The 16,220-nt window shown below is 30.6% G+C and overlaps 3 protein-coding genes across 3 annotated transcripts; 2 read left to right on the forward strand and 1 right to left on the reverse strand.

Annotated features, from left to right (window-relative positions):
* Positions 1-620: 620 nt before the first annotated feature.
* On the reverse strand, positions 621-11,625 carry LOC123268965 (calphotin-like). Its single transcript, XM_044734432.1, has 5 exons — positions 11,590-11,625; positions 10,383-11,139; positions 3,522-3,821; positions 1,733-1,746; positions 621-1,368 (listed from the first exon to the last, which is right to left on the reverse strand). Exons 1-5 carry the CDS (start codon positions 11,599-11,601, stop codon positions 721-723), a joined length of 1,731 nt encoding a protein of 576 aa, XP_044590367.1. The 5' UTR covers positions 11,602-11,625; the 3' UTR covers positions 621-720.
* On the forward strand, positions 2,464-4,208 carry LOC123268534 (cuticle protein 21-like). The gene is made up of 2 exons (XM_044733692.1): positions 2,464-2,549; positions 3,245-4,208. The coding sequence occupies exons 1-2, from the start codon at positions 2,538-2,540 to the stop codon at positions 3,914-3,916; spliced, it is 684 nt and encodes a 227-aa protein (XP_044589627.1). The 5' UTR covers positions 2,464-2,537; the 3' UTR covers positions 3,917-4,208.
* On the forward strand, positions 5,028-7,094 carry LOC123268535 (larval cuticle protein A3A-like). The gene is made up of 2 exons (XM_044733693.1): positions 5,028-5,137; positions 6,373-7,094. Exons 1-2 carry the CDS (start codon positions 5,126-5,128, stop codon positions 7,033-7,035), a joined length of 675 nt encoding a protein of 224 aa, XP_044589628.1. The 5' UTR covers positions 5,028-5,125; the 3' UTR covers positions 7,036-7,094.
* Positions 11,626-16,220: the final 4,595 nt, after the last annotated feature.

The following is a 16,220-nucleotide window of genomic DNA, read 5'->3' on the forward strand; positions in this document are numbered from 1 at the left end:
AAGTTTGTCTTTCCTAATTTTTACTTTTTAATTAAGAATAAATAATTATTTAGTTATTGATAATTTATTGAGTTTTTCTGAAGTTCTCTGAAGTATAAAGTAAGTCGGTTTTTTGGGTCGTCCTAATATACATATTGAGCAGTAATTGAGTGTTTAATATAAGGATAATGGCAATCAACAATGATCAAATATTGTATACACTGTACAAAATTATTCTATATACTTAAATCGTCAATTTAAGATTTTAAAAACAAAAATTGAAGGAATGTACTTATCATGATGTTATGGTAATGTATTAACATTATGTGTCTGAAAAAGTTTGTGTTAACGTTCAAGTAAAATAATTATTAATTTTAGTTAAGAATATTGATCTAAGATGAAAACCCCTAGTTATTGACACCGGCAATTTTATTTTAATTAAAAAAAATCAATTCTAATAAATTTATAAATATAATTTTTTAATTATAAATTTTAAGATAATTGGTTTTTTGAGAACATTTTTTTTTAATTAAAATAAAATTGCAAGTATCAAACAACTAGGTCAGTATCAACTAGATCTTTTACCTTAATTTAACTTAAATTATCTTAATTTATACAAAAAAATAACAAAACAAACAAAATATTGGCTAAACATTTATTTGTAACAAAAAAGTGATTAAACAAAATCAATAACAGAAATAAAACTCAAATTAGTATACAAAAAAATTTCAAAAACAACAATTAATAAAGTATAGTGTTCTGCGCCACTAATGGAGAAGAATAAACTGGAGTAGCGAATCTATCAGCGACTGCTCGGGGTAAAGTGTATGGAGCTGCTACAAATGGAGATGTGTAAGGTGCAGCAACTACTGGAGCAGCAACTGGAGCAGCGTATCTAGCAGCAACAACTGGAGCTGCAACTGGTGCAGCGTATCTAGCAGCAACTACTGGAGCTGCAACTGGAGCAGCGTATCTAGCAGCAACTACTGGAGCTGCAACTGGAGCAGCGTATCTAGCAGCAACTGGAGCAACAACTTTAGCAGCGACTGGAGCAACAGGGGCAGCGACGGCAACAGCCGGTTCGCGATTTACGACAGCGTTAAATCCATTTACTGGATCCGCAGTGTAGTCAACTATTCTTCTGGTTCCGTCAGCTTCAATTAAGCTGTAGCTTCCTTGGACAACGTCTCCGTTACGGGTTTCGTATTGAGCCTTTGAGTCACCAGTCAGCGAGTCTTTAACATCGTAAGCAAAACTGTATTGCGGCGCAGCGTCAAAGTCCTCAATTTTTGCCAAAACGGGCGCCGCTGGAACGGGAACTGCTGGTGCTACTGGTACCACTGCTGCCTTTACAGAGCTTACAGCTATCACCACAGCAAATAAGAAAATCTAAACAAAATAGTTTGATCAATTAGATTAATTTTTTTCATCGTTAAAATTTTGATTTTGAGGTTGATGGAAAATGTGAAGCTTATTTAAAAAATGTTAATCTGAATTTTTGAAAAAGCGATTAAAACTTTTGAGAGTAATTCCAATTTTTTCTTTCATATTTTTTTCAAATTTTAAAATAATTGATTTTTTTGACGATTAAAATGATCAAAAATAAATTTTTTTTTCTATTCCCAAAAGTCTAGATTAAATTTTTGCAAATAAAATTCACTTCATCCGACAAGTTCAAAATTAAACGAAAGAGTAAAACTTTGCCAGAACTTTTATCACTTTTAAAAATACATTTTTATAATTTAAAACTTACTTTGAAAGCCATTTTAATAAATTATTTGTTTAGTCTACTGATCGCTGAGAATCCTAAGAGACAACTGATACCAACAAACACATTCCGCTTGAATTTATATCCCTGAAGATGTCACAATGTTACATCAGCCATTTAGTCTCCCACCAACTAATTTTAAATAAAACATTATTGCAATTTCAATTGAAGAATACTTGGTTTAACAGTAGCGATATAATTATACAGCGATTGGTGACTACAAGGGTAGTTGACTAAGGCCACGTATAAAATCCGAAAACTATTGGGAAGGTCGAGCCTATTGACCTCATTAAATGTCATTACGAATTCAACTTTTGTTTACTCTTATAAAATCAATACAATTTAAACGCGTTCTACTTTATAACGATTCCAATTACCATTGTTACATAAACGAAACTAACAATAATAATAATGGTAACGGTGAATCTAACGTGGTACCGTAACTTTGTTAGTCATAACATTGAGTAAGGAACTTAACATTTGTTTCAATATAAATCATAGCAAGCTCTCAAGTGACTGCTAAAAACAAGATTGGATGACGGACATCGAATTTCGGAGCATTGGTATGCAATTGCTGATGCTCTACACAACGCGAAATACTAATATGAAATGAAGTTGCCTCACATTGCTTCATTTTTAACAGAGTTTAGTATGAGGATGCGCGTAATAAACCATCAAATATTTTTTATTCAGAGTGGGGCTGTCAGATATAAGATGAATGCTTTTGTACAGAAGCTAAACAGTTCTCTTAGTGTTTTTGATCCCATCACATTTGTTGGCTTACATAAACATGATTTCCAAGGTATCATTTTTTTTCGAGTTTCCAGTAAATTAAAAGATTTTTTGGAAAGTTTATTTCTGAGATTTTTTATTCTTTATCAGTTCAAAATTTATTAATGTTTCAATTTTCATACCATAATTTTTTTAAAACATTTATCTGATATATTTTTTATACATTTGAATTAAAAATCATGAAAATTAATTTATCAGATATTTAATAATTATTAGAACTGTTGTTAACAAATAAATTACGGCAAAAAACATAAGAAAAAAAAAATTGACTTGTAGAAATTTTTAAAAATTAAAAATGCAATTTCTTAAAAATAATTTTTTAGAATTAATTTAATTGTTAAATAACTTTAATGTCATTTAAAAATCTTAAAATTTGACCAAAAATTTTTTAATAAACCAAATATTTGAAATTTAAGAATTTGATAATGACAATAATAATTTCAATATAACTGAAAAAAAAAATAAAACCATACAATGAAAAACAAAATTCTTGACGAGTGTAAATTTTCTTGGCTCAAGAAAATATTAAGAAAAATTGAAAATTTCTTGAATGAAGTCATACTTTCTTTAGACAAGAAAATTTTGTTGAGTCAAGAAAATTTTTTCTTGCTCCAAAATAAGTTTTGTCTTCCTTAAAATTTTCTTAACGCAAGAAATTTGTTTTTTCTGGGTACAAATAATTAATAATTAAAAATAATATTTCAGATCATTATCTTCGTAAGTATCATCAGCATCTCAAAAGCAGGACTAGTTCCAGCACCAGTATTAGCAAAATTGGACGACTACGATCCTTACCCACAGTATACATTCGCCTACGACGTCCAAGATGCTGTAACTGGTGACTCAAAAGCTCAATACGAAACCCGGAATGGTGACATCGTACAAGGAAGCTATAGCCTAATCGAAGCTGATGGGACCAGAAGAATAGTTGACTACACGGCTGATCCAGTAAATGGATTTAACGCCGTCGTAAATCGCGAACCTGCTGTGGCAGTCGCGCCAATTGTCACTAAAACTGTGCCCGCTGCACCAATAGTTGTTCCCGCTGCTCCTGTGGCTGCTAAAATTGTCGCTCCGGTAGCTTCTGCTCCGATAGTCTCTGCACCAGTTGCTCCGGTTATCGCAGCACAGTACAGAGCTCCTGTTGCTATCAGACCTGCAACTTTAATCAGAGCCGCTCCTCTACTTTCTGCACCGTTTGTCTTCAAGCAGGCCCAAATAATTCCAACTGCAAGACTGGTCTCACCCGCACCAGCTGCAATTAGGACAGCTCCAAGACCGGCTAAAATTACAAAAGCTAATAACAGAAACAACAATAAAAAAGTTGCTCAGCTATCCGCGCCTTTAACTTCTGAAGCAGCGGGATATGTTTATTGACAAATTGATAAATTAATAAATTTATAATTGAAATAAATTAGCGAATATTAAGAAATAGTCTACCTCAATTAAAGTAATTGATTAAAAGATATTTAAAAAAGTCGTAATATGTGTAATTGAAATGTATAAACAAGTTAACGTATAACTAGACAATTATGCTCGTGTTTTTTATTATGCAAGAAACGACTTGCGGGACATGTTTACGAAAGAACAATGAGCAGGTCATCGCGTAACCGAACCGACCTTCGAATACGAATCCTGCATGACAATTAACTTCATATAAAATAAGTTTATCACCATTTAAATATTGTAATATATATAAATAATGTATGCTTATTTATATTTACAAATATAGTTCATGCAAAAAAATTTATTTTTTATTTATTATAAAGCATAAAATTTTCAGAAAAATCCATTCCCAAAAATTAAATTTATTATTATCATTATAGAACTAGTGCCATCTTTAATTAATTAAAGTTACAAAATAAATTACGCGCAATTATCGGTTCGCGCGATTTATATTCTGCGAACGTACGGGAAATTCTATGAAGGTCTGAGAAAGCTTTTACTTTTTTTTCTTCGAATGCAACGTGGAATCCATAATTGATCTACCCTATTAAATAAATAAATTAATTATTGATTATATTTAAATAATAAACTAATTATAATTACAATACCTTAAATAATTATTTAAGGTATAAGAGCTTGATGATAGAGATGATTGATTAGTTCCGAGCGTCTGACGTGGTTAAATCTATTACTACTTAGCTCGTGTAAAACTCACTGGTCTAATAGAAAGATCCTGTCCAATCAATCACAAATCAGAAGGATTTAACCTTTCTCATCCGTGATATTCTAAATTAGAGGCACACATCGGTGTATCTGGCACGTGGTTCCTCGTCTGTGTGGTCAAGAGCAGGATAGCGTGATTTCGAGTGGCGTATGTCGTCACACTAAGAAAGCAATGTAACCATATGAGTGAGGCTCGCATGGACACAAGTGAGAGATTATATGTACGTTCTTGAGAATACAATCAAGTTTGTTGGCAGGACGAAAATCATGGAATCGAGTTTTCGGTGCGGTTAAGTTCGGGCGCGGTTGGGGCACATTATTTCGTAATAACGAGCTACTTCTCAACATTCGGACCACTATATAAACTCTAAGTCTGCTACAGCCAGCATCAGTCATTCATCAGACATTAGCAGAGCAATGGCATTCAAAGTGAGTATTTTTTTTATTTTTTAAATTTAATACTTTAGATCACGGGAATAATAAATAATATTGTATTAATAACAAATTAGAATTTTTTACAATTTATTTATCTATATAAAATTTAATTCATTTAAAATTTTATAAATTAGATTTTTATATAATTTTTGTTTAAAAATTAACAAAATCTTGCAAATTATTGAAGCTATGATGCATAAATTTTTGAACAATATGAGTTTTGATTTAATTTTTATGTAATCTAGAATTAATTATTAAATTATAATTATATTTATGGTCAATCTTTATATAACTTCATTTTAAAAATAATCATGCCAAGTATATAAATAGAAATTTTAACTAAAATTTTTTTACTATTTGCAATATTTTTCAAAATTTTTGTCTATTTGCCATTCAGTAAATTTATTGAATTTGATTAAAATTTATAATTTGCATACAATTTTAGTAAAATTTTCATTTTTATTGACAACATAATAATTAAATTCAAGTAAAATGAAGCAACCAATTAATGAAAATTAATATTTAATAAACATTGAACCAAAATACTTTTTATCAAAATATTTATTTCAAATATAATAATTATAATAAATAACTAGCAACCTTGCAGTCACTATGTGACTGCCGTGACTTGTGAACTATAATTAAATAAAATTTTACTTTATTAAATAATGAATTTCGTTAAATTGCACTGTACTTTCTTGAATATTGGAGTTTTTAATGATATAAGCACATCTCGATGTTACACTCATCAAGAGCTTTCATTTGAGTACCCACATACATTTTGATATATTTTTCATATATACATATTTATAATATGTATAAATATATGAAAAATTGATGTGGGTACTCAAATGAAAGGTCTCGATGAGTGTAATGTCAGGATGAACTTATATTTTTAAAAATGTTAATAGTTCACAAGATACAAGATAATTTCTTAATTATGTATCTAGAGATAGAGCATTTTCGAATGCAGTCTAAATACTTATCATAATAAATCGACTATCGGTGAGAATGACATTAATCTTTGAAAAGGCACAAATTCTAGTCAATACCTTTGCAATGACACTAAATTTCACTAAAAAAACCGATTTTATCATATGACCATCCTAGACAAAAAATTTTTCTTATTCTTTTAATAAAATATAGATTACTTTTACTATTTCAAATATAATAAATATCACAAATTGCATGCACATAAAAATGTATAATAAATTAAAATTTTATTTCAGCTTATCCTTTTCACCACATTGGTGGCAGTAGCAAGAGCAGGATTCGCTCCACTTGCTTACCACGCACAACCCGCTGCGCTGGCCTATCATGCGCAACCAGCTGCAGTAGCTTACCACACACAGCCCGCTACAGTATCTTACCACGCTCAACCCGCTGCAGTGGCCTACCATGCACAACCCGCTACAGTAGCTTACCATGCTCAACCTGCTGCGGTAGCTTACCACGCACAGCCCGCTGCAGTCGCTTACCACGCCCAACCCGCAGTAGCCTACCACGCTCAACCGGCTGCAGTAGCTTACCACGCACAGCCAGCTTTAGTCGCCCACAAAACAATTAACGCTGAAGATGACCCTCATCCTCAATACAGCTTCAACTACGACGTACAGGACTCTGTAACTGGTGACTCAAAATCACAGCATGAAACCCGTGACGGCGATGTAGTGCATGGAAGTTACAGTCTTTTGGAATCCGACGGAACCCGCAGAACTGTCGATTACACCGCTGATGACGTAAACGGATTCAACGCTGTTGTCCACAAAGAACCCGCTCAAGTTGCCGTCAAAGCAGTCCATGCCGCTCCAGCTGTTCATGTTGCCCACGCCGCGCCCATCTACGAACAGCCGCAATATTACCACTCAGCTCCGGCTTACTACCACCATTAAATGTGATTTATAGCTAATATTTTGCAACGCCCAATTTAGATGTTAAAAATTGTAATAACTAATTATAATTATTGTAATAAATGAATTTATAAATTTAAAAAAACCTCATTTAATTTCATTACTCAATTTTAATTTTAGTTTTAAAAGTAGTGAAATTTATTTTTAGTAAACATATGAATTTTACATTTAGCAGCTATAAAGGAAGGGGGGGAGGGCAAAATGGGCCCCCTAAGATTTTCAATATCCAAAAATATTTGGGGGCAAAATGGGCCCCCAACATTTTCAACTCTCGAAGTGTTTGGGAGGTATAATGGGATGATTAGACTTTAAAAACCAAAGAATAATTTTCAGTTAAACGCGTTCTAGAATTTTTGAATTATAGAAAAAATTATATAGGTTAAGTACGAACTAGGTCGCGAGTTAAATAACAGCATTATTTACTATATTTTTTGTTAAAAAAAAATTTTCAGAAAATGTTTTTTTTAAATAAATTTAATCTGCTGAATCAATCGTTTTCAAAAACTAATCTGCTCTTAAGCTTAAAAAACTGCGTCGATTGCCGTCAACGCGATCAAAATCGGTCGATTCGTTTGTGAGGTATCGTGAACAAAATATCAGGGAAAAAATGTTTTTTTTTTTCTTACATAACTCCGACATTTATTCCTGGATCGTTTTTGATTCAACGAGATGATTTTTAGAGTTTAAAAAAATCACTTCAATCGCCGCAAATAACGTCAAAATCGGTTGAATGGTTCAAGAGATATTTAATTTTAAAAAATTAAAAAGAGTATTTTTTTAACATATCTTTGAAATTTCACGTCCGATTGTTTGGTTAATGATAAATAATCTTTTTGTTCTAGAAAGACTGCATAGAATTCCTTTAATTTTTTTTAAAATCGGTTAATTTATTTCTGAGATATCGTCAAAAAAATTCTAAAAAATTGTTTTTTTTTTGTGATACATTTTTATTGGCTTCACTACACCAATCGATTCGAAAAACTGATCGGTTTTTAAACTTAGAAACCCGCGTTGATCACCGTTAACAGGACTGAAATTGGTTGATTAGTTTGAGAGATACCGTTGTCGAAATAATTCAAAAAACGCGTTTTTTTTAAATTACTCCGACATTTTTTATCTGATTTATTATTGCTTTTGGCGTGAAATGTGGAGCGCTTAGGTATGGAGTTAGCGAAAAGTTTCAGGGATGGCTTTTATAAAAGCCAACCCTATAGGGTCTACTGTTATCCTAATTTTTTATACTGATCTACACAAAAAATAATACCATAAATTCAGTAAAAGGCCAAAAAAAAGTAAAACGAGCTGAAAAACTCATATTATAAAAATTTTCTCGAGGTGGCCCATTTTGCCCCACATTTTCAATTTTTTATTTTTAATGAACAGAGTAAATTGAGGTCAAATACTTGGCAAGGGACTAAAAAAAAGTAAAACCAGAGAAAAACACTAAGGATATCAACATTTTTTTCTTAAGGGGCCCATTTTGCCCCCCCCCCCTTCCCCTATGTATATGTTTAATTCATCGGTAAAAAAAATAAAGCGTTAATTAGTTAGAGGAAAGATCTGCTGATTTTAATCTGGAGGCTACAATGACTAAGGTGTTGGTTTATTCGAACTTTTTTTAAAACTAAAGACTGCAGAGACTTCCTTTCGCGGATAACCAGTCGCTGGGCGAAATAAAAAAAGTTCCGAAGGTTTTGAATACCTTTTTAAGGCGTTACAGTACAATGGAAAATAATTATTTATTACTAAAGGTAATTGAGAATTAGTTTTATTTAAAATTCTCGTACATTAACTTTAAATACTTAATACCTGGTAGCATGTAATGAGAACGTACAATTTTTTATTTATGTCTTTTGAACAAGTTATTCATAAATCAAGAAGTGATTAATTGTATTCTCGTTGTTATTTTTGTATGACTTTATATAGATCTGTAATCAAGGTATGGATGAGATTTATTTATATTTATAGTGATAAATTAAGTTACAAATTTGAGTTCATTGTTAATGTAAAAAATTTTTGAGAAACACATAAGATAAATAATTCAATTTATTTATGTAAATAAAAGTACTAATTTTTAAACTTTAGAAATTGAATAAAATTGTTAAAATACACTGAAGTTGTAAGAATATAATGCTGAAATTCAAAAATATGTAATTTTTTAAAATTTTTAAATAAATAAATGATGAATACAATATTTGTTAATTCAAGTAAAAATATTTCATTATGATATAAAAAACGTTTTGATTAAAAAATGAAATGAAATTTCCAAGCAGATAAATTACGATAAAAATTATTTTTTTTTAATTTTACCGTTGAAAATTTCTAAAAATCATGATTGGATTCTCTAAAATATTTTCTTCGTACGAATTTATTTCTTACAACCAAAAAATGATGAAAAAATAGAATTTTTATTAGAACAATATTTTCCATGTTTTTTTGACATCGTTTTCCAAGAAAAACTTAAAGTGAGTCAATATTTCAACTAAAAATTGTTCAAAATCACTCGAAATCAATTAATTTGAAAAGAAAACAAGCAACTTTATTTTTTAAGATAAAATATGACGATATTGCATTCTTAGTGTCTATTTCTTTCGTTAAAAAATTGAAAATTCTTTGTTTTAATAAATAAATAACTAAACTGCTTAAATAGGATAAATAATAAATAAAATATTATATTATAGTCAATAATCGGTTCTATTTATTTATATTAATACGCTACAAACAAAACCAAAATTTACACAAAGTGTTGTTACATTTAAAAGTAAGGTATAAAATCACTTATTCGAACAGCAAGCCAGACAGTATCATCCACTAACATAACTCGTTTTATCACACAACACATCATCAGCTAATTGACTGGAGTCTAAAACCTAAATACTATTGTCTGTCTTAAGAGTAATATTAAAGTAACAAAATCCAAATAAAGGCCTTCTATTATAAATGCAGACAATTCCTTAGACAATTATTTTGCTATAACTCTATTACATTACATAAATAAAAAAAAATCTACTCACAATGCAATAAAAAACTCCAAAATAAAAGTCCTATGTAACATTACAAATTACTCTATTAACGTAAAAGAAAGCAACTTCATTAAAGTGTCTGCTGACTGACTGACCGCTCGTTACATTACTTCCTATACAACCGGACTTGAGCGTCCTTGGGTATCCGTTCACTAATTTCCTACATAAGAGTATTATTACCATTAAAAAATTAAAAACCAGAGAAGAAATAAATTTTTACAAAGAAGATAATTTCAAATAAAATATAATTACACATTTTTAGTCTTGACATCAAACGTTTACTTAATGATTAGCGAACAACTTTTTACAGAGAGTAAGAGAACAGAGGGGTTGAGTAGCTGACGTGAGCGATGTAGGGGTGCGGTGCGTAGGCGGCGACTGGGGTGGCCAATTTGGCGACAGCTGGTGCTCCGTACGTCAAGGCTGGGGTAGCGAGCTTGGCAATTGGCGCAGCGTAGGTAGCGGCAATTGGAGTGGCCAATTTAGCGACAGCTGGTGCTCCGTAGGTCAGAGCTGGAACAGCGAATTTAGCGTAAGCTGGAGCGTAGGCGGGTGCGGCGTAGGTCGCAGCGACTGGAGTGGCCAATTTAGCGATGGCTGGTACTCCGTAGGCTACAGCTGGAGTCGCAATTTTCGCAATTGGTGCCACGGCTTTTACAGCGACTTGGCCGGGTTCTTTGCGAACGACTGCGTTGAATCCGTTGATTGCGTCTGCGGTGTAATCGACGGTTCTGCGTGTTCCATCAGATTCGAGGAGGCTGTAGCTACCTTGGACTGAATCTCCGTCGCGGGTCTCGTATTGGTTCTTGAAGTCACCGGTTGTGGAATCCTGGACGTCGTAGCTGAAGCTGTATTGTGGGTGAGGGTCATAAGAGTCCTCGGAAGCTTTCGCCAAGACAGGTGTAGCGACTTTGGCTAATGTTGGAGCTACGTAGGCTGCTGGAGCTGCGTAAGCCGCTGGAGCTGCGTAAGCCGCTGGAGCAGCGTAAGCTAATGGCGCGTGGTAATTTGCTGGGATGAAACCAGCGTTTGCTGCGGCTACTAAGGCCAAAATAGTGACAAACTGGAAAAAAATAGAAATTTATTATAAATTATTTTAATGATTAATGATAAATCAGTTTAATTTTTTTTTTTCAAAGTACGGTTAATTAAAAAATTGCTTTTTTTTTTTTTTTTTTTTTTTTTAGAGCTTTAAGATATAATTTTCGTTAAAATAAGTTTATAGGAAAGTTTACCTATTATAAAATTGATTATCAAATTTCATCAAGTGATACAAAATTTATCGTATTAAAATTTGAAATTTAAAAACTTGAACTTAGTTAACTATTAAAATAAATTTTTTACTAAAAACAAATTTGATTATTTTATAAAAAATAGATAAAAACAAAAAATAACCAGCTAATTACCAGAATAGTAATTTTTGAATGATTTTTTATATTAGTATAAAAAATGATCTAATGTTAGAATTTCTTAGTTATATTTTTAATTATTAGTTATTCTTATCAAAACTTACCCTGAAAGCCATGATAAATCTTGTTGTTGTGTCGACGGATATGTCTGATACTGGTTTGTTGACGGTGGGTTGAAGTATTTATACGAAACAGAAATGCATCGAAGTTAACCGGGTATCGAAACTTATCGTTAAGTGGTGGCAAAAAAACGTCGTGACGTAACCTGTTAACCTACCAACCTACCATAGTGGTGAATATATTACATCTCCTTAGTTCGAATTGGGCTACTCCTGTTCCTGAAATACATACTCCCGGCTTACATGTGTTCGGGTATTAAATTCTTACCACCTCAATGAGCAAAAGCTACCCAATAATTGTAGCCAGGAGTGAGATAACCACGCAACCAGACGCACATGTGTATTAAATTAAAAATAAATAATCCAAGATAAGAGGGCGATTCCTGTACGATGAAACCAGAGATGCACTTTTACTTTCACTGAATAAAACCAGGGCGTTACTTGCTCTCTGTACTGGCTCGGGAGTAACCGCGCCCAATGTCAAGACAGTGTGCATAATGCAATTGACGATTATAAATAAAATTTTTATAATACGGGCTTATAAAGGCAAGACCAGCCGGACACTTGTAACATATAAACATCATGAAAGTTTATCGTTCGCTCATATATTTATATTTAATAAATTTTTTTACCTTAACTATAACATTTTTTCTTGATATCATAAAATGCCGATGATAATGGTAATGTTGACGAATAAAAAATGACAATTACTCGTTACTTGTTACTTATATTTATTTATAAGTTAAAATATCATTTAAAATATATTTTATCGTTCATTTCTTACATTATATACTTATATATTATATTTTTTGTTATACCCTGCTCGACAATTTAATTCCCGTGTAATCAATTTGGTTCAGATGTCATTTATTTATTCTCGTTCTCATACTCGGGATTATTCTTTATCTTCTTTCATTTCCATTAAACATTTTATTTCTTCCATCACTTAAGTCTCAATGGTTTTGCTTCATGGCCACTCTTTGATCATGGCCATTGTCCGTTCTCTAACAAAAGCCATTAAATTACCCGTCAAATAACATAAGTAACAAGATAAATATCATTTTCTTAAAAAAATTATAAATAAATTTTGTTATAAAAAAATTTGTCAAAATTTATTCGCTCCATTTATTTATTCGGGGTTTTATTATAAAACTTCTATGCTGTCATTTTTGGTAATAATGATATCACGGCTCGATGAAGGGTTGAGTTAAGATTTGACTGTCAGAGTTTCATTTTTAATATCTTTTTTATTATTATGTTACTTGCGTGTTCATGCCTGGGTTCATAAGATAAGTATTGAGTTGTATTGGGCAGAACGGTAATCACTATTATGAAGTGTTAACTGAGTTTTTCAGTTACCTTTCTCCGAAATAAAGTGAATTATTCAAAGTTTAATGACTTGATCTTGCAATTTGCATGATAACCAAACCATCTTTGTATTTTCTCGAGTGCGATTCTTTAAAACATGCTGTAATAATAATAATAGTGAAGCGTTTAACATGTTATTATTGAATTTCGAAAACGTGTAATTTTAAGAAAATAAGAAAGAAATTATTTCTTGCTAATTGTTGACCCTGCGGGCCATGAAAAAGACATTATAAAGTTAATCTATTTGGATTTTTCGTTGAATTGTGATTATCATTACTGGGTGAGGTCAATTCAACTTTGATGTGTAATGGTGAAGATTTTTTTAAACTTTCACAAAATTCTCTGAAGTAATTCCTGTAAATTTAAAACAATTAAACAATTCTTTAAATATTTCTTTAATTATTTTGTTTTATACCAGAATTTCTTTTAAAACTTTGAAAATTTAGATGATAAAAAATTCGATTTTATTCAAATAGTTTTACAACCTACATTTTAATGAAAAACTACGAACAAGTATAAAGTTTGAAAATAAAAACTCTTATTACTTCGATAGAAATTGTCAACTTCCCAATCAAAATTTTTAATTCTATTATGCACAGAGAGGAAGAAATATACTTTTAATAATTATAAAATATTCATGTTCTTAACATGTTAAGTATAAAAAAAAAAAAAAAAAATAGCAGTAATTTCTTCTTAGTAAAATTTATTATACGCATTTGGTACAGTTACACCGATTATTTCCAATCGTAATCGTAACATAGTCTTTTACATTTTATTTCAAAATAACTTAGTCGATTTGCTCAAATAATCTTTTAAGAATTAAATACAAACTCTTATAAGCTTCTTCACAGAAAAAAAGGTTCACTTGAGCCAAGAAAATGTTTTTCTTCCTAATTATTTTCTTGAGCGAAAAAAAAATTTTTTTTTAACACAAGCAATTTCACTTATTCCAACAAAATTAATTCTCTTGCTTTAAGAAATACGTATCTTGATCCAAGAAAATTTATTTAAGTCGAGAGAATCTTGTATTGAGAAAATTCAGCCTCTTGCTCCAAAAAATTTAGTTCTTGATAGAAGTAAATTTTCTTGTCTTGAGAAAATTTCTTTCTTGCTCCAAAAAATTAAATATCTCGATAGAAGTGAATTTTCATTAATATTTTTATTGCTTAACATGTCAAATGGAAACATCAAATATTATTGAATCATTTATTTTCATTCAATGTGTATAATTACACGCTAAAATAATATAAAATGGGTATCAAATATTCAAGAGAAAAATTTTCTCAAAGTGAGAAAATTTTTTTTCTCAGCTGAAGTAGGTGGCGCTTCTTCCCTAAAGTATCTAAAAATCTTGATCAAATATAAAAATTTATTGTATCAAGTATTTATGATAATTTGAATTAAGAAAAAATTACTTCCACCAAGAATAAAATTTCAAGAAAAATTTTTACTTCGGCCAACACAACTTCGGTCTTCCTTCAGGCATCTGAAAATTTTCTTGAGCTAAGAATTTTGTTCTCCAGTCAAGAAATTTTTTTTTCAGTGTTACATTGTGTAACAATAAATTTTTATTCATAATTGATCAAAAATAATTTATAACAATTTCATTTCATAATACCCTTCACTATCTTACAAAACTAAAAAATTTATAATTTTTAATGCTACGTTTTCTTTGAAATATCAAATTTTGAAGTCAGGAATTTTTTTTAATCAAGAAAATTACTTCTCCAACGAATAACTTTTTCTTTCTGCACAATTGGGTATTTGTTAGGCGTACAAACATTTATTTAAATAATATATGATAAAACATTAGTCAATTAATCTATAGATTAACTGATCGTAACATTGATTAATCGATAATCAGCCGTAACGATAATTACCACTTGAATAATCATACGTCAAAAAGTAAATGTAAACGAAAGGGGGATGAAGTTGATGATCAAAGCTTGGTATAAGAATCAAAAGACCTTGAAAAAGTAACCACGCCTTTAATCCTTACATGCGTTATTATTATAGAATGAACGGAGGACTTTAGAGACTTAAATCTTCAGGTCGTGCCGGTCATGGTCGAGGGGCGATCGTGAGAGCTTAAGGAACACGAGAATAAGAAGAAACATGTCGTCGTCTCAATCGCTCCTAACCGGCAGACAAGGGGGCAGACTGAGCTGACTGGGCCTACTCCCATCCTGAGTCCTGAGAAGTGGTGAGAAGGGTCGCGAAAGTGGGTCGCACTTCTTGTCCGAGTCATTAAGTCTCACCAACAATCAACCCTATCTCTGAACTCACGAGACTCGCCGCTTAAATTGGTATCCAATTATACTATCACATCGATCGACGAGAAAGTAGAATAAATTCTTGGGTAAAATATCCCAAGAATGACATTTAATTTTTTAACTTAAACTCACTCGATTTATTACGCCGTATGATATAACATATAACCAAATACTTGCAAGTTACACTTTATTATATATGTACTTAAAGTTAAGTATTTTACTAAATATATAAGTGTATAACATTTAAAATATGTTTTCATGGTCGTAAGTCATTTCATTTTTATTGCTATAAATTCTTTTATAAATGATACTTTTCATTTTTTTTATTAATCTCAAGTTTGTTTTCGCTAATTAAAAATTGTCAATTAATTTTATGAAATTTTCAGTCATTATAATGTTTAATCATCAAAACTTTTATTATTTTTAATTTTTCGAGAAGGAAATTAAAAAAAATAATTAAGGCAAATTATAATGACACTGACTACAGCAGATACTTCACAATTTTTTTATTTTATTCAAAAAATTAATTAGTTATAGAAAATTATTTTAAAAAATTGTATTTATAGTTTTTTAAAATTCCGACTTGCAAATTTTTTTTTTTGTAATTCATATTTTTTTTAATTTTAAGAATTATCAAATCTACTAAATTTATTATTTTAAATAATTTTTTATTATATTATTAAAAATAAATGCTTGTTTATTTAATTTCAAAAAATAAATTACGCACATCTAAAATTGAGAAATAAAAATACTCTTTCAAATACACCGGCTTTTTTTAACTACTTACCACACCGTTGATAGACGGGAACAAGACTCGGCAAAAACAACAATGGTGACAGACATAATTGATGCCACCGGTTTCAAGAGAAGAATATATATCTTATAAACGGTAAAGATTTCAGCGGTGTATTTTTATAGAGTGATAATTTACGCTAATTTTAAAGTGATAAAAAAATAATTCGATTAATTTATTTA

The sequence above is a fragment of the Cotesia glomerata genome, linkage group LG7 (assembly GCF_020080835.1).
Source record: "Cotesia glomerata isolate CgM1 linkage group LG7, MPM_Cglom_v2.3, whole genome shotgun sequence".
NCBI lineage: Eukaryota > Metazoa > Arthropoda > Insecta > Hymenoptera > Braconidae > Cotesia > Cotesia glomerata.